General features: G+C 48.0%; 1 protein-coding gene across 1 annotated transcript in view; it reads right to left on the reverse strand.

The window, feature by feature from the left end:
* Positions 1-15,645, reverse strand: part of DNAJC18 (DnaJ heat shock protein family (Hsp40) member C18) — a 46,440-nt gene extending 30,795 nt beyond the window's left edge. Inside the window, exons 1-4 of the mRNA XM_073356025.2 lie at positions 15,551-15,645; positions 13,963-14,146; positions 11,917-12,062; positions 8,818-9,003 (exon numbers count right to left, since the gene is read on the reverse strand). Of these exons, the coding sequence (XP_073212126.1) occupies positions 8,818-9,003; positions 11,917-12,062; positions 13,963-14,146; positions 15,551-15,587 (553 nt within the window). The 5' untranslated portion in view covers positions 15,588-15,645. The remainder of the gene's footprint in view (positions 1-8,817; positions 9,004-11,916; positions 12,063-13,962; positions 14,147-15,550) is intronic.
* Between the last annotated feature and the right edge of the window lie 10,995 nt (positions 15,646-26,640).

Here is a 26,640-nt window from a genome sequence, read left to right on the forward strand (position 1 = left end):
GAGGTGCTCCGCCAGTGTGTAGGGGGTTCCCCTGACAGCCAAGTCTATAGAAGCACAACAAACAGAAGCATGCACACACAGCATCGAATCATTGTAGTAAAATACACCTCTTATTACATATGAATGAGTTTCTCACTGTCCCTTGGCAAGCACACAGTTCCACTAATACCCTAACCATGGTGAGTTTGGCTGGGGGGGAGGACGTTCAAGATGGGGCAAAAGATCTAGGAAGTGTTTTTTTAAGGGGATCATTGCAGGCAACTAGGGACAACATTGTAAATTCTGCCACCATTTTCCACAGGTGGGGGTCACTGAAGCGGTTATCTCACTCCTGAAGTTAAGCAACAATGCATCTGCTGGATGCATGTGGCTTCAGACCGGGTCCATATGCTGCTCACCTGTGTGCTGCTTTGGTCCCTGCACAGTGATTGCTGATTGGCGCAAGAAAGTTTCCTACAATGGGGGAAGGAATAAAGCACCTCTGCCAAGGAACCTTCAGCAGAGGATTGAAGGGACCTCTAGGAAAGTTTCCTAGAGAGTTCTCTGGAGGCTTCTCGTGATGTTTCGGTGTGTATTAACACAGTGTTCCACCACACTGCTTAGCTGCACTGGGGAATGTGAAGCACACACAAACACAACTAGCCTAGTACATTGCTATCCCTTCACCCACTTCTAGAATATACAAAGCAAAGGACAGCTCTACCTCATATAACCAAGCAGCAACAACTCAAGAAGATCACTCACCAGAGCTCTCCTCTCCTGCATCGTGTGCACCAGAGACGGACTGCTGGGACTGGCTAGACCTCTCTGGAGTGGAAGAGAGGTCCTGACTTGCTGCACCACTGGATGACCCTGCCGTGTGCTCCACATTATTCTCCAACTTGACCTCCTCGTCCATGACTCTGTCCTCGGGGTTGAGTCTGCTGTCTCTAGCCCCACTGAAGTATCCACAGGGCTCTTGGGGTGGAGGCAAGGTTGCTGCCAAGTATGGAGTCCAGCTCCTTATAGAAGCGGCAGGTCTCCAGTGCAGGACCAGAGCGACGGCTTGACACCCTTGCCTTCTGGTATGCCTCCTTTATCTTCCCACAGCACTGATGGGTATCGCATTTGTAGCCCTTATCCAACATGCCATGAGAAATCTGACTGTAGGTATCCAAGTTCCTACGGCTGGAGCAGAGCTGGAACTGCACAGCGTCCTCTCCCCACAGAGCCAGCAGATGCAACAACTCAAGTGTGCTCCAAGCGGGAGAGCATTTGCTGCGTGGTCTGCTGGAAAGAGGTGATGTGAGCTGTCCAGGCCGAGCAAACAGGAAGTGGAGTTTCAAAAATTCCTGGGCATTTAAAGAGGGAGAGACAGGTGCTTGTGTACCTGAGTTCAGGCAGCAGAGTTTGAACTGCTGACCAGAGTGGTCAGGACGGGCGTTGTCGGACACCTCCTGGAGGCCATTTATAGCGACATAACCAAGCACAGTGTCTACACACTGTCGATATAACTTTGCTGCAAAAAGCTCTATGCCTCTCACTGAGGTGGTTTTATTTTGTCGTCAAAGCAGGAGAGTTTTGTTGGCAGAAGGATCATTCTAGTGTGTACACCTCCACTGTTTTGTTGATGAAAGCTGACTTTTGTCGACAAAACTCTGTAGTGCAGACAAGGCCTTTGTTATCTGTCAAGAGCTTAACTCGGTACTCTGTTTCACCTGTTATAGTTGGTATCACTGACATCTAAATTCCTCCTGCAGTTTCAAATGCTGTTTCATTTCTTGTTCTAAACTGCTGTATACTGTTGCTGGGTGCTGTTGAATAGCTGCCACATGCCAGAAGTGGTTGTTTTTCAGTAGTGGATAAAGTGATTGGTGTAAGCAGGTGCAACTTTCAGCAAAATCAATGGGAATTGTGCCAATACTGGGTTTGGCCCAGACTTTGTAAATTTGCTGGTAATGTTTGTTGAGTACTTTAGGATTCTTTTAGATGAATGAGGCTATATTAAATCACCATAATTATAATCAGTATAAGTAACATAGATCCCTCCTCTGCTTTAAGTGTTAGTGATTACTGTGATGTTTGTATGACACTTTGAAGGTGAAAAACACAACACAGGTGCTAAATACTGTGTCATCAAGAGATCGCTGAACTCCAATCTTAGCAGGGAAAATACCAGTGCATCTTTAAAATGTATTATTTTCTACCCAAGTCTGCATGTGTATTCCACTAATCATTTGGAAATCTCAGTTTTTAGTTATTTTAAAAATGCAGGAGCCAAAAAGATTTGGATTCAGATACGCACACAGCACTGCTACAAGTCTTGAATCTACGGGTATGTCCACATGTTGAACAGGAGGTATAAATTCTAGCTTGAGACACACCCGCACCAGCTCTGATCAAGCTAGTGTGCTAAAAACAGAAGCGTAGCTGCGGTGGCGCAAGGGGCTAGCTGCCCTGAGTGTGATCATGTCCAAGACCATAGGTATTTACTTGGGTAGCTAGCCCCTCCCCAAGATCAAAGTGCAGTTGTATCCTATGCCCAGGTATGTAGAAGACATGTGGTGATGCCTTCCAGTGAATCTGAAGGTAGACCTATGACCTTTTGTTCTTTATTTCTGCAGTATACAAGCCAAATGTATGGAGCTTTTCCTTTCATATGCATCTGTGGTTATGGATCGATGCAATACTCTATTGTACCTGGAGCGCTCACAGCAACTGTCGTGGCACATCTGCATTTACTCAGGGTATGTCTACACTGGCAGAGTTACAGCGCCGGCAGTTACATCGCTGCTCAGAGAGTGCTGAAGGGAAACCACTGTTATGTGTTCACACTGTCAGTTGCCTGTGCAATAGTGTGTTCACACTTGCAGCATTTGCATTGGTATTTGGAGAGGTGCATTCTGGGTAGCTATCCCACAGAGCATCTCTTCCTCTTCTGCCGGTAGGAGTTGTGGGAAGGTGGAGGGGGTCACGGGTCATCCTGGGTCCTGTCCAAATGACCTGTGATGCATTACTTCGCATCCCAGCAATCCCTGTGCTTCTGTCCACATTTGGTGCCATCTTTCAGTGGTTTGTGTACTGCACGCTCTGCAGGAATGGATCCCATACTGTTGTCCAATATGCTGCTTGCTCTCACTAATAAAGACATGAGTAGCAGTGGAGTTATTCCTTAAACTACAAAGGCAAGAGGAGTTCAACATTGACCTCGCCATGCATACTATCTATAACATGAGATTGCTTGTGGCATTCACAGAGGTGTTGATCACAGTAGAACGCTGGTTTTGGGCTCGGGAAACAAGCACTGAGTGGTGGGATCACACTGTCATGCACGCCTGGGATGATGAGCAGTGGCTGCAGAAATTTTGGATGAGGAAAGCCACATTCATGGGACTGTGTGATGAGCTCGCCCCATCCCTGTGGCACAAGGACACGAGAATGAGAGCTGCTTTGCCGTTGGAGAAGCGGGTGGCAATTGCACTGTGGAAAGCTGGGTACTCCAGACTGCTACCAATTGGTCGCTAACGAGTTTGGAGTGGAAAAGTTGACTGTTGGACTTGCGTTGACAGAAGTGTGCAGGGACATTAACCACATCGTGCTACGAAAGACCGTGACTCTGGACAACGTGCGTGACATTGTGGATGGCTTTGCACAAATGGGCTTCCCTAACTGCGGAGGAGCGATAGATGGCATGTATATTCCAATTCTGGCACCAGACCACCTAGCCACCAAGTACATTAATCGGAAGGCGTATTTCTCTATGGTTCTCCAGCTGCTCGTGGCATTTCACGGACATTAACACAGGCTGATCTGGAAAGGTTCATGACTCACACATCTTTTGGAACACTGGCCTGTTCAGGAAGCTGCAAGCAGGGACTTTCTTCTCGTACAGAAAGATCACCTTAAGGGAAATCGAAATGCCCATTGTGATCCTGGGAGACCCTGCCTAGCCCTAATGCCGTGGCTTATGAAGCCATACATGGAGAACCTTGACAGCAGCAAGGAGGGGTTCAACAAAAGACTGAGCAAGTACAGAATCACTGTTGGGTGTGCTTTTGGCCATTTAAAGGCCCTCTGGCACCGCCTATATGGGAGGCTGGACCTGGCCGATGACAATATTCCTATGCTTTTAGCCGCGTGCTGTACACTCCATATTTGTGAAGGGAAAGGTGAAAGCTTCACTCAGGGCTAGATTGCTGAGGCTCAGTGCCTGGAGGCTGAATTTGAACAGCCAGAGACAGGGTTACTGGAGGGGCGGGCAGCGTGGGACCATAAGGATCAGGAATGTCTTGAGGCAGCAATTTGAAGCTGAAAGCCACTAATATTTGTTGCTACGCTCGGGAGTGCAGTGCTTGTGAGGCTAGGAGGTCATTGTGACTGGTGCAGATGATGCACTGTGAAGGTTTAAGAAAATTGCCTGTTGCTTCGCAGGGCTTGGTTTGCTTTCAGTTAATGGAATAAAGATTGCTTTCAAACCAAAACAATTATTTTATTAAAAAGCAACAACGGGAAGGGAGAGACAAGCAAAAAAAACCACATCAGCTGTAGAGAGTGGGGGAAGGGAGGGTCCCAGGAAAAGGTGGGGTCTGTGGATGGTTAAAGATTTGTGTATGTCCAGGTGTCATATACAACCTTGTCTTTTGGAGTATAGTGCAGTGGGTACTGTAGTTCAGCAGGGCTAAACTGCAGAGGGACGGGTGTTGTCTGCAATGGGTACTGGGCGTCTGCAGGGCTGGACTGTGACAGGGCAAGAGTGGACTGCAGAGGGTACAGACTGGAGCCAGGAGGTTCATAAAACTGTGTTGGCAGCGTCTGGGGGTGCATGGGAAAGAGTTTTGCAACAGTGGTTGCAGGGGAGGGTGGGTGCAGAGCTGCTCGACTTACAGTGCTAGTAGCACCTGGAGCATGTCCGCTTGGCATTCCATAACCTTTAAGAGCCGCTCCGTGGCTTTGTTCTGGCGCGTCGCGTTCTCCTTTCGGTCCCTCTTCTTGCTGTCCCGCCACTCCTTCAATTCTTGTTTTTCGGCCATGGAATGTGTCATGACATCACAGAAAATCCTCTTTAGTTCTTCGTGGCCACTTTCTAATTCTGCGCAGCCGTTCAGCTGGCAATAACAAAGAGGGAGGCTGAGCTCCCAAGGTCATCTCTGTGAAGCCAAAATGCAACATTTTACAGAAACATTTATTGTTTGCAACACACAGACCACTGATTCAGTCATTTAAAATAACCACTATTCACGTACCTGTCACTAACTGGCTGACGCCAGGCAAGCACACTTGAGACACAAGACCCCCAAAATGGTGAGTAACCTCAGGGGCAGGGAAAATCAGTGTTCCAGGACCATACTGTAGACTGGGCATGTGGCTCTCGGGGAGAGCCAGCATTGTAGCAGGGGCTTTACAATCATTACTGTCCCCACATTTTCCACAGGCTGTGTTCATTATGGAAGATATCTCACTGCTTAGGGTGAGCAGGGATTCAAGGGAGGATCTTCACCAAGACTGCGGCTTCCGGCCTTGGCCCTTATGTGGTCCCACAGTGACGGCAGATTGGGGTGGGAAAGTTACCCTTAATGGGGCAAGAAACAAAGCAGCTCGGTCAAGGAACCTGTGGCAGCGGATTGTCCAGTATCTCCATGAGAGTTTCCTGAAGAACTCTGAGGCAGATTCCTGTGAAGTGAGGGAGTCAATCAACACTGTTCCATCACTTAGACAAGGCCTGTGGTGGTATGTGCATCATAGACACATGCCTGCTTTCTGCAACCCTCCTGCCCCCAACAACTCGCTTCAGCAATTTCCAAAATCAAAGCCACTTACCAGGGGCCTCCTCTCCTGTTTGCGCTTCGCCAAGTTTTGACAGCTGTGAATGGTTAGCTTACTCCAGAGTAGAGAAGAGCTCCTGGCTGCATGCATCTCTGACTTCTGAGTTGTCCTCTGCCTCTCGGTCTCCCCGCAATACATCCTTGTCCAAGATTTCCTCCTCCTGGCTCAGTCCACTTTTGACTGGCATGCGAGCCACCGAAGTATCTACAGTGGCCTTTGCAATGGAGATGGGGGTCACCACCGAGTATCGCGTCCAGCTCTTTGCAGAACGGGCAGCACTAGAGCAGTGGTTTGTCTCCCACGGCTTATGGTAGGTACTCCGCAGCTCCTTCACTTTGACCCTGCACCGCAGTGTGTTCCGCTCATGGCCCCTTTCTGTCATGAAATCTGACCGTAGATATCATAATTCCTATGGCTGCAGCGCAGTTGGGACTGGACAGCCTACTCTCCCCAAATGCTCATGAGGTCCAGCAGCTCAGCACTGCTCTAAGCAGGGGATAGCCTGGTGCGTGGAGCAGGTATGGTCACCTGGAAAGACGCGCTGAGACCACTGTATGAGTCACCGAGCAAACAGGAAGGGAACCTTCAAAATTCCCAAGGAATTTAAGGGGCAGGGCTCATGGTTGGTCACCTGAGGGCAGGGCCGTACAGTTCAAACTGATGACCAGAGAGGTGAGAACACGCGTTGTGGGACACCTCCTGGAGGCCAATCGCAGCAGTGTAATCGACCAGGGTGTCTACACTGGCACAGCGGCACTGTAACCCTGATGCGGAAAGCGGTACGCCTCTCGTCGGGGTGGTCTTTTTACAGCGCTGAAATGGCACAGTTTCTGCGCACCAAGTGGCTTGGCAGCATGTGCACCTCGGGAGTTACACTGCAGAAAGCTGCTTTACTGTGCAGAAACTTGCCAGTGTCTACAAGGCTTCAGTGAGCTGTCTATGACAGTAGCACTATAGTTAATGTGGTTGGCAAGCACACTCCTGATCCCTGGAGATAAATACCGCCTCCCCACCTCCAAACGATTTCTGGCTTCAGGCAACAGGGAGAGAGAAGAAGCAGTTTTACCAACTAGAGCTGGAGTTAAAAATGTGGCCCACAAGGAATTCAACCTGCCTCAGCCCTTCCTGCATTAGTGGTTCTCACCCCTGGAGCTCAGCACTGGTTAGGAACTTTCAGGAGAGGCAAGACAACACAGGCAGGGGTTGGTAGTGTGCTGGCTGGCCACACCAGAGCAGCAACAGCATGAGTGGTTCACTGAACCATGTGGGAATGCTGTTGAAGTAGCACATGTGAAGAAAGCAAGGTTAGGGTAGGTTTTCACATTCTGAAAATCTGAAGTCAACAAACTCAATTTAAAATTGTGTATCTCAGGAGTTTTGCTAGACGTAAAAAGGAAGAAGTGAGAAAAGTAACAGCAACTGTCACTTTAGTTATCAGGTTTTACTATTCTGAAAAGTACAGTTAGGCTATGTCTACACTACAAAGTTAAGCTGACGATCATCCACCGCTGTAATTAAACCACTTTTGCACATCCACATAATGCTCCTTGTGACAGCAGAAAGTGTCCACAGTTAGTGCTATTGCATCAGAGAGAACAGTGTATTGTGGGTAGTTATCCCACTGTGCAACTCACCACCAGCCGTCACTCAGTGGTCCATGATGCAGTTCTCTGTCCAATCATTCTATGGGCTTCCTACTACATTTTGCACCACTTTTCAACAGCCCCTGTAAACTTCCTGCCCATCATCTCTGTCTGAAAGCAAGGATCCTGGACTGTTCTCTTGTATTGTAATGAGCATTATGAACACAATGTGGCTGATCCTGCAGTATTTTATGAGCTACGAAACCGATGACACCGTGGTGTCTGCCCCCGTGTGCCATGGAAAGAAACAATTCCAGGCTGATGCTGGCATTCATAGAGCAGCTGCACACAGTGGACTGTTGGTTCTGGGCATAGGAAATAAGCACTGAGTGGTGGGATTGCATCGTTATGCAGGTATGGGATGATGAGCAGTGGCTGCAGAACTCTCAGATGTGCAAAATCACTTTCCTGGAACCGTGTGCGGAGCTCGCCCCTACCCTCTGGCACAAGGATACCAAAATGAGAGCTGCCGTAACGTGGGAGAAGCAAGTGGTGATCGCTGTATGGAAGCTGGCAACTCCAGAGTGCTACCGATCAGTTGTGAAACAGAGGTCTACCATGTGGGTTGTAGTGATACAAGCGTGCAGGACCATTAATCTCCTCCCGCTACAAAGGGCTGTGACTCTTGGCAATGTGCGGGAAATAGTGGATGGCTTTGTGACAACGGATTCCCTAATTGCAGGGTGTGATAGATGGCACGTATATTCCCATTTTGGCCTCAGACCACCTTGCAACGGAGTACATCAACAGAAAGAGCTATTTTTCTGTGGTATTGCATGATGTGGTGGATCATTTCACCGACATCAGTGCATGGTGGTCCAGGAAGGTGCATGACACACATGTCTTCAGGACTGCAAGCAAGGACTTTCTTTCCACACCTGAGGAGTCTAACTGCGGATGTGGAAATGCCAATAGTGATCCTTAGGACCCAGCCAACCCCTTGCTCCCATGACTTATGAAGCCATACACCAGAAACCTTGACTGCAGCAAGAAGCACTTCAAGAACAGGTTCAGCAGGTGCAGAATGACTGTTGAATGTGCATTTTGCTGATTAAAGGGTCGTTGACACTGCTTTTTTGGCAGGTTAAACCCGAAAGAAGAAAATATTCCCATGGTCATAGCAGCCTGCTGTGCTCTGCATAACATTTGTGAAGCTAATGTTGAGATGGTTTTATTATGTCAGCATAGCAAGAAAGTTAAATCAGCGGGAGGAGCATTGCAGTGCGTAAACCTCAACAGTGAGGTTGACGTAAGCTGCCTATGTTGAGTTAGCTGTGTAGTGTAGACAGGGCCTTAGGCTCGTGAGCAGTATCAAATAAAGCTAACTTTCCAACTCTTTACACTTCAAAAACACTATAGACAGAACACTGACCTGTAGGGAAGTGCCCGCCAAAAAACATGTTGAATATTTCTTCTGGTGTGATGTCTGCTTCAAATTCCCTGTAATAATCATAGTTCCTAGCCCGGGGAGTGCTGAAAGTCTCTTGCTCATCCCCAAATTGATCATATCGTGATCGTTTTTCAGGGTTGCTCAGAACGGCAAAAGCAGTGCCTATTGCTACAGAATAAGAGAGAGCAAAATTACACATTTATGTCATCCAATCTTTTCAAGTCATGCCTTTCATAAGCTGAATTTTAGAAGATGAGTAGCAACAAGTTGATAGAGACACATTTTCTGTTGGACAAAGTATAACACAAAACCATCTGGACAGAGAGACTATGTCCATTGGAGATGTCATTCTTAAAGCAAAGTGAGTGCTCCTTTCAGTTATTCTTGTGGATACTGGTATTAGCACTGATGAAAGCTGCTCACTCATTGTGGATAGAAGCAGGAAGTTAAAACATTTCCTATAGCATATGGAAAGGTCGAAAATACTCCGAAAACTGGAGAAGAGACCATTCTGGAAATCTGTTAAAGGGCTGAGTGACAATACAACTTTTTACCAAGTCTGAAACCAGTTAGTGACATGGTAGGTATTAGAGTGTGTGTCCACACACCATATGGTTAATTACATGACATTGCATCCTTCCTGTAGGATGTATACTTTTAACTTTGTATTAAGTTAACTTGAGTTACATTCCTACGAGTTGGACAAGATAAACACTATGCTTCTCCTAGGATTTACCTCAATCAGCTGAAAGGTTACAACTGCCTTGTCTTCACTAGACTTGTAACACAGGTTAGCTTAGCATGGGTTAAAAATATATCTTTTTCCCTAGTGAAGACAAGGCCTTAGTTAAACAAGTGCAATTGCGTGTACAGCATACCACAGAGAGCTAGGTGAGAATGGCAGCAATGTTAGAGTGATCTCATGCACCAGTGGAAAGAAAGGAACTGAGGGTGGGGGATGGCCATTATCTTACAAATGCCCACTTGCTGGCAACACCATTCAAAGGCACAGTAGTTTTGAGCTAAGGGAGTTCCACCAGTCACCTGAGAGACTATCAAGAATAGGGCTCGATCACAACATTTGGGGAATGAATTCTCAAATAAGGATCAAGGAATTTACAATAATTGCCTTTATATTAATAAGTGGTAGCTTTCAAAATGATCCAATATGCTTTTTAATGCCAAAGGCAATCCACTAACCGTATTATGTTTTGCACTGAGATAGCCTTGGAGAATGAAAACCTCTCTTCATAGAATAAATACATCCCTGGCAGTTTCCCCTCTCCTCTACACTTGTCTCAATTCTGACCTGAAAGAGCCACCGATAGACCAGTTTGGTGTCCATGGTCATGCCTATTCAATCTGTAGCCACTTCGCTGAGACTGAAAATACAGGTACAAACTGATACACTTAGGTGTCTACCAGGACCTGAAATAGGAGAATTGTTTCACACTGGCCACCATACAGCTAGTCAGCTGGCAATGACCTCATCACTAGCCACCTGAGCTAGCTCTAACCTAGTGCCCCAAAGATGAAAGACCCCAGATTTTATTACCAAACCCTTCAGCCACCATGTCTCCCAGAACACACCAACATCTTCAGATATTAATTTTTGAGAGTAAAATAGCTGCAACAAACTCAAGTATGCAACAACTTTCTCTTCTAAAGTTGTGTTCATATAGTTTTTCCAAATGTTCAAGGTATCTAAATAATAATGCAACTAAAGAACATTGAAGTTTGATTTTAAAATTTAGAACTTTTGTATCACCTTAATGCTGTTTGAAATATATTTTTCATAGGCAAATTGACACTGAAAACCAACCCAAAGATGAAAAAAAAAAAAACACAACTTTGCAACTTCATGTCTTCTCTCTCTTAACACTAGCTAATTGAAAGCAAGGCTTTGTCAAGCTCTGTGTTAAGATAGTCCTGGCCATAGCTGGAAGATAAAAAAGAGAAGGTATAACAGATTTAATTTAAGTCTTTAGATACTGTTTGTTGATACAGTTAATATAATCTTAGTATAAAATTCAGAGAATCAGAATAATACACTCAAAAACTTTCAATGTTTTCATGATTTTTAACTCATAATTAGGGCCCTACCAATTTCATGGCCGTGAAAAACAGGTCATAGACAGTGCAATAAGCCCTTCCCCGTGAAATCTGATCTCCCCATTCTGATCTGGGAGCACCACTGCTCGGGGGCTCCTAGCTACAAGGCTGGGAAGGAACAGGACTTGTCCATCCCCTCCATGGCTGCGTGGGGTTGGGGGCGGGGGGAAGAGAGGGAAGGAGGGAGGGAAAAATCAGACAAAAATCAGAAGCCTCCCCCTGCTTCCAGAAGCTCTGGGACTGGGCAACAGCCCTGAGATTGCTGCAGCTAGAGGAGGCTTGTGGAGGTGGGTCCCATCTCCCCCTGCTGCTGGTAGCACCCCAGCCATGGGGCTCCTAGCTGCAAGACCCCAGCAGGCTGGGGAGGGACAGGATTTGTCCATTCCCTGCAAGGCTGATTGGGGAGGAGGGGGGAGAGATCAGACCTACCTCTGGGTACCTTTGGGTTGGGACCCCCACAGTTACAATACCATGAAATTTCACATGTAAACATCTAAAATGTGAAATTGACCATTTTTTAAACTCTCTGACCATGAAATTGACCAAAATGTACTGTGACTATGGTAGGGATCTGCTCACAATCTAGTACATAGAACACACAGAACAACAGGTGATTAGACAACCAGGGAAACTGTTGATCAAATGGATGAGGGCTATTCATTACAAACAATACTGCTTAAACACCACCGTGAAAATTCAAAGGGATTTAGGATGCCTTTTCATTTTACTACCATCCTGCTTCTCACAGAGGTCTGTACTTTGAAACTCCTCCTAACAAAGGCAACTCTTTGTCAGGCAGCTGTGGGATTTTATGAAGAAAACTGTATGCAACCTACCATCGCCTATGAAAATTATAAGCTTCTAATTATAAGTTTCTATGAAGTCTTCAACCAGAGTGCATTGCCATAGTCTGAAACAAGCCTTGCATGAAGATTCTTTTTAAAATAAACCATACTTCATCTCACATACCTTTAAAAGCTTCTGTTGCTCCAGGAGCACAGTTTTTGTCAGGGTGAAATTTAAGGGCCAGTTTTCGATAAGCTTTCTTCAAATTCTCCTCATTGGCATCTCTCTCAACTCCCAAAATTTCATAATAATTGCTACACTTCTTTATTCTGAAGAGAGACAAAATTGTTTGGTTTTTTTAAGTCTGCATGCCTCCTCCTACAATACAGTTGAGAGAAAATTTTACAAGAAACCAAATAGACAGCACTTAACATAGGTGAGGAAAAAGTAGCAGCAGAGAGAGATCGTATGTTGATAAGATGCATGAGGAATCAGAGCACTGTCTTAGGAATGGGGTCATGTGTATCACTTAAAATTCACTTAGTGAAAATGTAAGTGCTGAAGAAAGGTGCCAGGTTGTACATCCTAGAAACTGAAGTCCTCTGTTTAGTCAAAAAGCAGTTACAACACAGGCAGATGTAAAACAAGCTTCCCCACCAATCCAGCTCAACCCTCGACTGAAAGGAGCCGATCTAAAGGGCTGGTATGTAATTTGGTCTCCACGTTCATCCATCTCTTGCCTGCCCTGGTAAGAAAGCCATTAGTGTGCCCATTTGTACGATGCACATGACTTCAGAACCTGAACACCTGGCCAGCAGGAACTGGACACCACAAGGTTCATTTCATGTAGGATATCAAACCAGGCATATGCATCATTTGCAGTAGAAGAGCTTATTTAAATTACTTTCACCTGAGAAGACTACATTTAAAATCCTGACATTGATCAACAAGTGAAAAGGAGCCTGGTGGGTTCCCCATTGTTATCTCTATTTGTGCAAACCACAATGTTGGTCTACCTATCTCAATACTTATATAGCCTTCATCCATGTTGTACGTGAGCACCTCATAATCTTTAATGTGCTTATGCTCACAATACTTCTGTGAGGTAAGGAAGTATTATTATTTCCATTTTACAGATTTGGAACTGAGGCACAGAGAGACTAAGTGACTTGGCCCCGGGTTACACAGCACGTTTGTGGCAGAGCAGGACCTGAACCCAGGTCTCCCACAACCCAAACTAGCGATCTAACCACTGAACCATCCTTCCTCAGTCTCTACTCAAGCACTCAGGGCTAGAAGAGCTAAAACTTAGATGCACTGACAATGCAGGAGGGTGAATAGTACTTGACTGTACTATCCTTTGCCTCAGCCACGCCTCATTTTCATGTGAAGCATTACATACAGAGCCACTGAAGTCAACAGAAACAGGGGTCTTGCTCATGCAGAGGTCCTTGTAGGAACAAGGCCTAAATTTAAACACATAGTTATGCTTATTTTCGTCAAATCCTTCTTTTCATGGAGGCTGTTTCAGCTGGAAAAGTAAGCTTGGGCTGAAACTTAGAATTTCAAGTCTTACCTAGAACTAGGTCTCCTCCCCACAAAAAAATAATTAAAAATGGTTCTACCTTTTAAAGTTTAAAACCTAGTAATCTAAAAAGGAAATGTTTGTGCTCCTCTAACTTTAAAAAAAACAGCTGCTTTAAAATGATCTTTTGCAAATTCTTTAGATTACAATATGGATAAATTGGTTGCAGTATTTTTAGTAAACATTCACAGTTAAATTTAGGAAGGCATAGTGACTAATATTCTGTTCATATATAGCAACTTTTGTTAATTACCTACTATTATGCATATTACTCCTATGATTATGATGGCTCCATAGTTTAAATTGACTAGATACTAAATACAGATATTCATAATAGACATAACTGTTCGTTAACTGTGACTTAAACCCATAACACCTCAAGGAAGTTTAAGTTAGGTTCAGAATATAGTTGATACTGTAGATTTCACCACTCAGAGATACTTATAATAAAAGGACCCAATTTTCAAAACGTGCAGAACACTCACAACTCCCATAAAAGCCATTCAATCAAACCACAAGTGCACATTAGCTGCTCAGGACTACAGCAGCTTTGCAGTTGACATCTGGTTACTAAAAGATCACATATGTGAGACTTTTCCCTCTGCCAATACAATTTAATGTAGAGTCTACTGAAAATAGTTTACCTTTGTACCCCATACAACTGCTCCTCTGTGTAAGTCATACTAGCTTCTCCAGAGCCCGGTTGACCCCTCTCATTGTCACACTTCTCCTTCTTCCCTTTCATACAGTCGCTGCAAGCACAGAAGTCAGAACTCTCACTGTTTTCCTCTGTTGGGCATGCATTCCTTCTGAGTGCATCAATTAAGGCTGCAAAGCAACATGTCCCCATTATGAATGTATTACCAAAAATGCAATGACATATCATTGCATGTTTCACTGCACAATAAATATAAAATTAGAGAATTAAAGTTAGCATAAATTTGGTTAAAGAAATGTGTTGCAAAGGAAGGCCCTAACTAGCAAGTAAAAGAAAGATCTTAAAAGTAACAAGCTATAAGGCCAGAAGGAATGAAGGAGGGAGGATACCTTGTTCAAAGAATGAAATAAGGGAAAGTTCCTAAAAAGGCCTCTGACCAATAATGGTGACTGCAGATGATAAGACAAAGAGACTGTCTTAAAAATAACCAACACTGACCTTCCCACCCCACTTATCAATGTTCTCAAAAATTGGGGCCTATCTGAATTCATATGCAAAGGAAAAACTGTTAGTCAGCAAGGAGGAAAGAGAGAGACATGGAGGAAAGGCCTTTGGAAGAAAGAAGGTTGGAAACTTTATCTGGATTAAGACTGCAAACAAGGGAGAACTGCCTCAAATCAGTTTTTCACTGAAGTCAGCAATTGGCAAGGACATCACTGGTTTGTTAAAGGGTATAAAAAAAAGTAAGCTCTTAAAGGGTTCATTGTTAATACCTGCCTGACCACGTTGGAGTGGCCCAGTATTGGTCTAAGCATCCCTGGGTTTAGCCCATTTGTAACTATATCTTGAGCAAATGCTTATAAATATTTTGTTATTGTTTGGGAGTAGTACATTGCCTATTATTTAGGCATGTTTAGAGCAACTGTATAACTATCAGTCAGCCTTCGTATTTAATAAAGTAATTTATGGTTAACTTAGTGTTGTGATAATATCCTGCATAAATAATCCCAATATTCAGTCTAATGGAAACATCTTTTCACATACAAAAATCCATGAAAGAAAAAATTCATCTTTCATCACAGCATTATCCATGGATTATCCTTAATGGGGGTCTTTTCTGTGTGTGTGCTATATCTGAGAAAAACATTACACAAAGCAAGTAATAGAGAAAACAAAGGAGAAAGTTCACCAGTTATATCAATAAAGCAAGAACCAAATACACATTGCAAATTAATAATAGTGCAGAACGATATAAATGCTGCATGGACTGAAAACTACAGCTTCAGGGCTAGATTGCACAAAACGGAATGCAGAGAAAAATGCAATGCAGCTTCAGGCCCTAGGCCCTTCCTCAACCCCCATAATAACCTCATCCCCACTCCCTCCCCAGCCCCCAGCACCCCCTCCCCACTCCTCTCCCTGCCAGCACCCTCCCCTCCCTGCCCAGCCCCCACAGTGCCCCTCCCCGCTCAACCCCCCTCCCTGCCCAGCCCCCACAGTGCCCCTCCCCACTCCCTCCCCGCCCAGCCCCCCGGGCTCCCTCAGCCGCTGCCAAGTGCCGCGGCGCTCGCTACCTTCGGCCCAGCGCTCCCCGCTGCCCAGCCCCGCCATGTTGTTCGGGGGGAGGAGGGGGCTGGGACAAGAGCGGGACCCGGCGTTACTGCGGCGCAGGCAGAGGGGGCGTGGCGCGGGGCCCCCTGGGTATTGTAGTCCTGCCGCTGGATTACATTACCCAGAGGCTCCGCGCGGCTGGGGGCAGGGAGGGCGTTAGGCGCGTGGGGTGCGAGTCCCCTGCCCTCGCCGTGAGCGAGTGGCGACGTCATCGAAATAGGCGGTGGCGTCACGGGAACAGTCAGTAACGTCATGGAGACTCTGTAAAATCAACCCCCCAGCCAGCCACCAGGTCTGTGGCAGCAGGGCAACAGCCCGCCTGGTGCTGCCCAGCGCCTGTCCCTCCCCGCCGCTCGGCGAAGGCCTCAGCCCCGCGGCTGGCCCCGCCATGGTGGGAGACCTGACGTGGGCCTGCGCCCTCCAGGGCAGCTCCTCGGGGCTGGCTGCGGCTGGTTGTTCGGAGCATCCCCTCCGCTGGCACTGGGCTTTAGTACAGGTTTAGTCTCGTACAGCTTGGCTCAGAGGAGGCTCTGCCCGGCAGCTCTCAGGAGCCGAAGTGAGCTCCGGTGTGGTAGCAGTGCTGTTATTGTCACTGTGTACGCCCGCAAAGCACACAAGGCCTAGGGGGCCTCACGGTCCTTTGAATGGCTGACATCCTGAAACACAAGTACAACAGGAGGAGGGCGGGGGGAAGGCGTCACAGGTGACAAGGGCAGTGGCTGGCACATATTGGTAGATCCATTTGCTTTTGGGGTGGGGAGGTGCACAAACTCTTTTCCTCTTGCAGTCTTCATGGCAAAAGTGGATCTTGAAGGATCTACATGATGAGAGGGTAGGGTGGCCACTGGTGCCTCCACAGAATACAGGACATCCCCTTGTCTGTCCCTGTTGCCACCTGCGTGATCCCCCCTCACCAGTGTGACCTCTCACGCACAGTGCATGTGAGGTCATGCTGCAAGGAGGACACCATTTTGCAGAATGCCCTGCTCCCACCTGCGTGACCTAGCATGTGGCTTGCTGACGGGGGCAGAGCAGTGTGCTCTGCAAAATGGCGTCCCCTGTGCATGATACTGGAAACAATCGCATCCAGTTTTATATCAGTGCTGGACAGGGCAAAAACAGGACTGGACAGCTTGAACCTGGACATGTGGCTGCTTGTGAGAGGATAGTGTCATAGGCCTTGTCTACACTACGAAATTAGGTCAAGTTTATAGAAGTCGGTTTTGTAGAAAGCGTTTTTATACAGTGGATTGTGCGTGTCCCCACACAAATGCTCTAAGTGCATGTAGTTGGCGGAGTGTGTCCACAGTACTGAGGCAACCTTCGACTTCCGGAGCGTTGCACTGTGGGTAGCTATCCCACAGTTCCCGCAGTCTCCGCCACCCATTTGAATTCCGGGTAGAAATCCCAGTGCCTGATGGGGCTAAAACATTGTCGCAGATGGTTCTGGGTACATATCGTCAGGCCACCCTTCCCTCCCTCCCTCCATGAAAGTAAGAGCAGACAATCGTTTTGCGTCTTTTTTCTTGAGTTACCTGTGCAGACGCCATACCACGGCAAGCACGGAGCCTGCTCAGCTAACCGTCACCGTATGTCTCCTGGGTGCTGGCAGATGTGGCACTGCATTGCTACACAGCAACAGTTTATTGCCTTTTGGCAGCAGACAGTGCAGTATGACTGGTAGCCGTCGTCAATGTAGTCCAGGATACTCTTTTAACTGACCTCAATGAGGTCAGGGGTGCCTGGGCAAATATGGGAGTAACTCTGCCAAGTCATTTCCCTTTTAAGTTTCATCTCATGGCGATTCGTCTCATTGTCTTTTAATCTGCAGCCAGCAGAAGACAATGGCCAGCAGTCATACTACACCGTCTTCTGCCGAGCACTCAGGTGATGACGATGGCTAGTGGTCGTACTGCACAGTCTACTGCCAGCAAGATGTATAAAGAGAGATGAAGTGGATCAAAACAAGAAATAGACCAGATTTGTTTTGTATTCATTTTCTCCTCCCTCCCTCTGTGAAATCAACTGCCTGCTAAACCCAGTTTTGAGTTCTATTCTTGAGGGGGCCATTCTGTTTCTCGCAAATCCACCCCCTTTGTTGATTTTAATTCCCTGTAAGCCAACCCTGTAAGCCATGTTGTCAGTCACCCCTCCCTCCATCAGAGCAACAGCAAACAATCATTTTGCGCCCTTTTCCCTGGATTGCCTGAGCAGGAGCAGACGCCATAGCACAGCAAGCATGGAGCCCATTCAGCTCACCACAGCAGTTATGACCATTGTAAACACCTCGCGCATTATCATGCAGTGTATGCAGAACCAGCACCTGAAAAACCAGGCGAAGAGGCGACTGCAGTGCGGTGATGAGGACATGAACTCACTTTTCTCTAAAACCGCGTTCCCCCACGATTTGGAGATCATGGTGTTAATTGGACAGGCTCATGCCGTGGAACGCCGATTCTGGGCCCGGGAAACAAACACAGAGTGGTGGGACCGCATAGCGTTGCAGGTCTGGGATGATTCCCAGTGGCCTCGAAACTTTTGCATGCATAAGGGCATTTTCATGGAACTTTGTGACTTGCTTTCCCCTGCTTTGAAGCACAAAAATGCCAAGATTAGAGCTGCCCTGACAGTTGAGAAGCGAGTGGCAATAGCCCTGTGGAAGCTTGCAACGCCAGACAGCTACCGCTCAGTCGGAAATCAATTTGGAGTGGGCAAATCTACTGTGGCGATTGCTGTGATGCAAGTAGCCAATGCAATCACTGAGCTGCTGCTATCAAAGGTAGTGACTCTGGGAAATGTGCAGGTCATACTAGATGGCTTTGCTGCAATGGGATTCCCTACCTGTGGTGGGGCTATAGATGGAACCCATATCCCTATCTTGGGACCGGACCACCAAGGCAGCCAGTACATAAACCGCAAGGGGTACTTTTCAATGGTGCTGCAAGCACTGGTGGATCACAAGGGACATTTCATCAACATCAGTGTGGGATGGCCGGGAAGAGTTCATGATGCTTCAGGATCTCTGGTCTGTTTAAACGGCTGCAGGAAGGGATTTACTTCCCAGACCAGAAAATAACTGTTGGGGATGTTGAAATGCCAATAGTTATCCTTGGGGACCCAGCCTACCCCTCAATGCCCTGGCTCATGAAGCCGTACACAGGCACCCTGGACAGTAGTTAGGAGCTGTTCAACTATAGGCTGAGCAAGTGCAGAATGGTGGTAGAGTGTGCATTTGGACGTTTACAGGGTCGCTGGTGCAGTTTACTGACTCGCTCAGACCTCAGCGAAACCAGTATTCCCATTGTTATTGCTGCTTGTTTTGTGCTCCACAATCTCTGTGAGAATAAGGGAGAGATGTTTATGGCAGAGTGGGAGGTTGATGCAAATCGTTTGGCCGCTGAATATGCGCAGCCAGACACCAGAGCGGTTAGAAGAGCACAGCAGGAAGCGGTGCGCATCAGAGAAGCTTTGAAAACCAGTTTCATGACTGGCCAGGGTACTGTGTGACACTTCTGTTTGTTTCTCCTTGATGAAAACCCGCCCCCTTGGTTGACTCTAATTCCCTGTAAGCCACCCACCATCCTGCCTTCGATCACAGCTCGCTTGCAAAGGAAATAAAGTCACTATCATTTAAAAAACATGTATTCTTTATTAATTGGTTATAAAAATACGGAAATAACTCACAAGGTAGCCCGGGTGGGGTGTGGGAGGAGGGTAGGAGGGAAGGAAAAGGCCACTTTAAAACTTGTTGAATGACAGCCTTCTGTTGCTTGGGCTGTCCACTGGGGTGGAGTGGTTGGGTGCCCAGAGCCTCCCACCCTGCGTTTTTGGGTGTCTGGGTGAGGATGCTATGGAACTTGGGAAGGAGGGAGGGTGGTTAAGCAGGGGCTGCAGCGGCAGTCTGTGATCCTGCTGCCATTCATGAACCTCCACCAGACGCCGGAGCATGTCCGTTTGATCCCGCAGTATCCCCAGCATTTCCTTATGTCTCCTCTGATCTTCCTGCCGCCACCTCTCCTCACATTCATCAGCCACCATTCTGTACTCTGCTATTTGTGTCCCTCTACACAGCTCTGTCAGTGCCGGACGACTACATGAGCTCAGAGAACATGTCATCGCGCGTGCGTTTTTTTTCGCTGCCTTATCCGAGATAGCCTCTGGGATGGAGGAGGGAGGCTTGAAACATTTGCAGCTGCTGGAGGAAAAAAGGGAGTGAAGTATTTAAAAAGATACATTTTAGAGAACAATGGCTATACTCTTTCACAGTGAACAACACTATTCACATTACATAGCACATGAGATTTTGGTACAAGGTCGTATTTTGCATCTTATATTGAGTGCCTGCGGCTTTGGTGTTAGAGAGCATACACACAGGGCCGAGCAACAGAATTCGGCTTGCAGGCAGCCATGGTAAGCCATAGTCTTTCGGCTTCATAACAGCCCCCTCCTTTCCCATACCAAGCAAAGCCTGTTGAGTTGGCCATTTACTGCTGCAGTTTTCCTGTTAACGTGCAGCAGCGGAAACCAAACTAACCCCCTCCCCCCATCCAATTCTCTGGGATGATCGCTTTTCCCCTCCCTGCACCGCCTGACTGGTATCAGGGAAGATCCCTGCTAGCCAAACGCGAACAGCTCAGCACCAGTGGCCCCCCTTCCCACCGCGTGGCTAACTGCAGGGAGGATTTATTTTCAGCCACAGGCAAACAGCCCAGTAGGAACGGCCACCTCTGAATGTCCCCTTAATCAAATTCCCCTGTTTCAACCAGGTTACCATGAACAATATTACTCTTCTGAGGATAACACAGAGAGATAAAGAACGGATGTTGCTTGAATGCCAGCAAACACCGGGACCGTACTCTGCCAGGCTTTGTCATGCAATGATACCAGATTACTTGCTACTAGCATGGCGTGGTAAAGTGTCCTACCATGGAGGACAGAATAAGGCTGCTCTCCCCAGAAACCTTCTGCAAAGGCTTTTAGAGTACCTCCAGGAGAGCTTCATGGAGATGTCCCTGGAAGATTTCCGCTCCATCCCCAGACATGTTAACAGACTTTTCCAGTAGCAGTACTGGCCACGAATGCATTCCAAGTCCTCAGGGCTACTTAATAATTAAAAAACGCTTGCTTTTATAACATGTATTATATTTTAAAAGGTACACTCACCAGAGGTCCCTTCTCTGGCTTTGTTGGGTTGGTAGGGTATTTCATTCAGGATGATAAAAAGATCCTGGCTGTCGGGGAGAACGGTGTGCTGTGTGCTCTCCCCAAGCTCGTCCTCCTCCTCGTCTTCCCCATCTGCAAAATCCTCAGCCATGGCGGAGAGTATCCCATCCTCGGAGTCCACGGACAGGGGGGGTAGTGGTGGCGGCTCCCCCTAGAATTGCATGCAGCTCAGCGTAGAAGTGGCATGTCTGGGGCTCTGTCCCGGAGTGTCCGTTTGATTCTTTGGTTTTCTGGTACGCTTGTCTGAGCTCCTTAAGTTTCACGCGGGACTGTGTTGCATCCCTGATGTAGCCTCTGTCTCTCATGGCCTCTGAGATTTTTTGGAATGTTTTGGCATTTCGTCTTTTGGAATGTAGTTCTGATAGCATGGATTCCTCTCCCCATACAGCGATCAGATCGAGTACCTCCCGTTTGGTCCATGCTGGAGCTCTTTTTCGATTCTGGGAATGCATAGTCACCTGTGCTGATGAACTCTGCATGGTCACCTGTGCTGATGAGCTCGCCTGGCCAAACAGGAAATGAGATTCAAAAGTTCCCGGGGCTTTTCCTGTACACCTGGCCAGCGCATCCGAGTTCAGAGTGCTGTCCAGAGCAGTCACAATGGTGCACTGTGGGATAGCTCCCGGAGGCCAATACCTTCGAATTGCATCCACACTAACCCTAATTTGAAATGGCGATGTCGATTTCTGTACTAATCCCCTTGTTGGGGAGGAGTACAGAAATCGGTTTTAAGAGCCCTTTATGTCGAAAAAATGGCTTCATTGTGTGAACGGGTGCAGGGTTAATTCAGATTTAATGCTGCTAAATCCGATATAAACTCATAGCGTAGACCAGGCCATAGTGTATCAGCTTGGGAAGGGCATTCAGTGTGTAGGGACAGCATGGAAGAAAATGCAGAGAAAGTTGTGGGAGATTCAATTAAATGGGGCAACAAAACTGGCATCACTGAGAGTGGAGGAGGTGGGGAGCACCACAGTAAGAGACAAGGTCCCATAGGTAGAGAGGAGCAAGTCACAATTAGCTTGATTTTGATGTAGTGGAAAAGGAGGTAATAAGTGGTGAGATCCAAAGAGGAGGGTGACATGTTAAGAAGATCATTTTGGCAGCTGCATTTTATACAGCCTGAAGGGAGCTAAGTGAGTGTCAGTGAACCTAGAGATGAGGTTGCAAGAACAGCCCAGGTTGCAATCAGATGGGCCCATCAGTTTCTCCAGGCTGGATGATTCAATATTGTGGTTCTCAAACTTGTTCCTATTGTTGACCACTTCCTCAGACAGATGCCCTCAGAGACCAACTTCCCTCATAAACTTCGTGGCCTCATTCCACACTTTTATTTGGAGCAACTGTACTGCTTAGTTACATGACCAAATTGTATTAGGGCAATATGTAGGAGGCTGAAAAGATGCTGAAAGAGAAGTCAAAGAGGTAGGTGGAGAAGACAGTATCTTGAAAGCCCAGTGAGGGTAGGATGCCAAGGAGGGAATAAATGATAATGTCAAAAGCAACAGAGTAGAGGGCCTGAGGTTTGGCCAGAAAGAAGTCATTAGAGACCCTACTGAGAGTAATTTCTGTAAAGTGGGGATGTCAGGAGACAGACTGGAAGCGATCCAAGGCAGAGCTGGAGAATAGGAAGTGAGTTAATTGGTTGTAGACTGTGTCTTCCATGAGTTTAGAGATTGAGAAGGGGCAGTAGGACCCTAGGAACAATTAGCATGAAGGGACAGGTTTTCAGAGGTACATTGGCACATGGTTTAGGGCAGGGGTGGGCAAACTTTTTGGCCTGAGGGCCACATCAGGGAATAGAAATTGTATGGCGGGCCATGAATGCTCACAAAATTGGGGTTGGGGTGTGGGAGAGGGTGAGGGCTCTGGTTGGGGGTTCGGGCTCTAGGGTGGGGCTGGGGATGAGGCGTTTGGAGTGTAGGAGGGTGCTCTGGGCTGGGACTGAGAGCAGGGGGTGGGGATCGGGGCTGGGGCTGGGGTGTGGGAAGGGGTGCAGGTTCCAGCTGGGGGTGCGAGCCCTGGGGTGGGGATGAGAGGTTTGGGGTGCAGGAGGATGATCCAGGCTGGGATCGAGGGGTTTGGAGAGCGGGAGGGGGATCAGGGCTGGAGCAGGGGGTGGGGGCGTGGGGAGAGGCTCAGGGGTGCAGGTTCTGAGCAGTGCTTACCTCAAGCGTCTCCCGGAAGCAGTGGCATGTCCCTTCTCCAGCTCCTACACGGCGGCACGGACAGGTAGCTCTGCATGCTGCCCCATCCACAGGTACCACTGCAGCAGCTCCCATTGGAGCGCTGGCGGGGGCCATTGGAGCACATAGGACCTGGAGTGGGCCCATGCCGCAGCTTCCGGGAGACACGTGGTGCGGCCTCCGACCCTGTGCCCTGGCTGGAGTGCCAGAGCAGAGCCAAGCTGTGTGGTGCAGCCCCCGACCCAGCGCTCCAGCTGGAGTGCTGGAGCGGGGCAAGCTCCAGACCCTGCTCCCCCGCGGGAGCTCACGGGCTGGCTTAAAATGCCCCACTGGCCGTAGTTTGCCCACCCCTGGTTTAGGGGCTAGAAGGAGAATTCTTGGAATTTGACCCTCATATTATTCAATATTGCAAACATTTTTACACTTTTCATTTTCAAGGTGACCTACAGAGATGGGGGTCTAAGGCAGCTGGGCAGCAGAGTCTGCACCCCAACAATGGGTGGCAACACAGGGTCTGCACCCAGGAGAACTAGGAATTAGGAATAATGACCCTGTTCTGCCCAGACCCAGTTAGTTTAAGAGCACATGGAATCCAGGCATTGGGGTTCACTCACAACAGACTGGTGTCTGTCCAGAGAGGGGGACTGGATCAGACTGTGACAACCAGAATTTTCAGTGGGACAGAAGTTCCGTTTTCCCATCAGCTCCAAACTATATGTTTTTCCCTTTCTTAATTTTAAAGAAGAGTTTGGCAGGTTATTTAATAAACATCCTTTGTAGTCCACCTTTCACACACTTTTAAATTATGAAACTAATGGACATATTTAGAAACTCAATCAATAGTTACTTGTGAAAACATTGCATTTATTATTCCATACGCTTTATTATCTTCTGTAAAACCCAGCTGCAGGTCCATAATTGGCATCAGCATGTTTCAATCCTGCATTCTCCAGACTACATCCTTAAATCACCCTATGAAATTAAACCAGGCTAAATGATTGTGCCTGATTGATTGGTGCAATGGAGTATATGTAAGAATACATATATTAATTCTGTCAGTGAAAATTAGATTTATTTTTCTTTCACTGCCATCAATGTTTATTTGGAGGATCAATACATCTTGATGTTCACCTCAGAAGAAGTCAAGATTTGCCTGTTGTGCCGCATGTTAAATAAGGCATTTTGAAAAGTCTGTTCCTTCAGGCTACGGAGCAAGTTAACTTTGTTAGAGCGAGTCATGAGCGTAGGCTGGGCAGAGAGGAATGTACAGTTATCAGTCCTGGAATCTGGGCTTTAGAATGTTACCTTGCAAAATATAGTGGCTGAGATTTTCAAAGCTACCTAAGGATTTGGAGGATAAATTCCCCTTTCAATCAAATGGAAACTGGGGATCCAGATCCCCTAGGTGGCCTTGGGAATCTCAGCCAGTGTAGGTGTATTTTTTTAACTCAAGGGATCGGCACCCGGATCTGGTCACCTGTGTGAGCAACCTGGCATGCCAAGCCATACCCCAGCTACTGCAATGCATCCTCAATCATGCTGCATTCACTGCATGTGTAGTTAGAATTGCTGGGGGCACAGCACTTGGTTCTTTGTGCTGCAGGAAGATGAGCTGCTCTATGATTCTGTCCTGAGTGAATTGTAGGAGAACTTGCCTGTCCTGAGCAACTGGGGAGAATTGTGAGAAGGCATTGGAGGACTATCAACACTGGAGTTAAGGGCGCTGGCCCACTGAGCACCAGGGCCTTGGTGTGGGCGAACCGAGCATCAGGCCAAGCCGCCGGACCCCCTTCTTTTGAAGGCTCTCCCGACCAAGCTGCTGGCCCCCCGAGCACTGGGCCGAGCTGCCAGTCCCCACCACACTGAACCACCCCCTTCCAGCACCAGGCTGACCCCAGCGCCCATCCGAGCCGCCTCACTCCCTGTCAGATGCCCCCGCTCGCCCACCGCTGGCTTGCCGCATCCCTCTGCACTCCCCCTCCCAAGAGGAGGAGGGATGTGGCGAGCAGCAGGGACTTCCGGAGGGCGGTGGTGTAGTGGAGGACTAACAGGCAAGCAGCAGCAGGGGGCAGTGAGGACCTTGGGGAAGAGGCGGGGCCACCGCAGCCCTGGTGTCCAGCGACGGGTCAGCAGCAGCTGTCCAGCGAAGACTTAGCCTTCCCTGGCCTATTATACCCACCGCCCATGACTGGAGTGATTTAGCCTGCGTCCTCGCTGCGAAGTGGGTGGGTGACCAGCCCAAGTGAAAGCCTCACTCAGGCTTTAGTCTATAGCCCAGCCAAGTCAGCAAGCCCAGGGTGAAAGCACCACTATACCTGGGTATGGGAAACTGGCACAATGCTCTTCTGCTGACAAGAGCAGCTCTGTGGCGGATGGAAGGAGGGAGACGTGCAGGGAGCTGGGCACTGAGGCGGTGAGACTTGGATGCTGTAACCCGGGGGGGGGCCCTGTACTGACCCAGGGCGCCTTTCGAATGACCTAGTGCTGGTGCAGAGTGGCTGAAGCGTGGAAGGGTCAGCTTTGTCCCCAGGAGCGGGTAGGCTGAAAAAGGAGCTAGCCCTAGAGGATGAGGAGGAAATCCCACTCCGACAGCCTGCTGCCCGCCAGCTGCCCCACTGAAGAGGAGGAATGCCCCTCCAGAGCAGGAGCAGGGCATTGGCTGCAGGACATCGGACTGGCTCTGGGCTGATCGCCAGCCCCGGGGTGGGGCTAGAAAGAGTACACTTGCCCTGAGGCCTGTGCCTGGCTCTTGGTTGTACTATTGCAGGGATTGGGGGAGTTGTGTGCGTGCCCTCCAGAAAACCCCCCAAATCATCTCTGGTGCTGTTGGAGGGCTTGTTGTTTCATTGCTGAGTGCAGTGCTTGTTCCTGGGGTTAGTTCCTGCCTCTTCAAGGTTGCAGAAGGGAACCAATGTGTTTAGGCCCAATCAGAGGCAAGTGCAGAGGGGTTTCAGGATCCATTTAACCAACTTTGGGGTGCCCCAACTCCACTGGGGTAGGTGGGTTTTGTCTTATCCCCTACCTGTTTATAACCCATAGCCACACAGTGCCACTTTGCTGAGCTAGGGCCTTTGTGAGTTCTCTGCTGGCTACGTTGAGTGGAGGTGCTGTCTGGCCTCAAGGGGATTTCTGCTGGGGTTACCTTAGGCACCTTAGTCATCTGGGTATTCGTAGGTTCTGTGGTGCTCACCCATGAACCTTTTTGATGTCTTGGCTGCAGGAACCTTATCTGGATTAGGCTGGTGTGCTACCCAGGGAGCCAGTCACAAGAGTCTGGGCTATCCTCGAGGATTATCATGTGTTACCTGGCTGGAGGATTCCTTAGACAGGCCAGGCTGCTCTGGGGAGCCAGGTGTTACACTCTGATGCACTCCAGAAGAGCAGTCTCTAAACACAAGGAAACGGAAGCAGGGCCCTCAGGTAGATGGTTAATCAAAACATGTAACAACTGTGAACCAATTAGATCAAAACAGTCCAAACAAAATTTAACTGCAGTCCAACTGGCAGGAATGTAGCAGCACACCCCAGGAACTGGAACACTGAGTTCAGGAACCAGGGAACAAACAGGAATGGGACCAGGAAGGGAGCAGGACGCAATAAGCAGGAAGGCAACACGCATACACACATGCCAGGAGACAGCATAC

The sequence above is a fragment of the Lepidochelys kempii genome, chromosome 8, assembly GCF_965140285.1.
Source record: "Lepidochelys kempii isolate rLepKem1 chromosome 8, rLepKem1.hap1, whole genome shotgun sequence".
NCBI classification, from domain to species: domain Eukaryota; kingdom Metazoa; phylum Chordata; order Testudines; family Cheloniidae; genus Lepidochelys; species Lepidochelys kempii.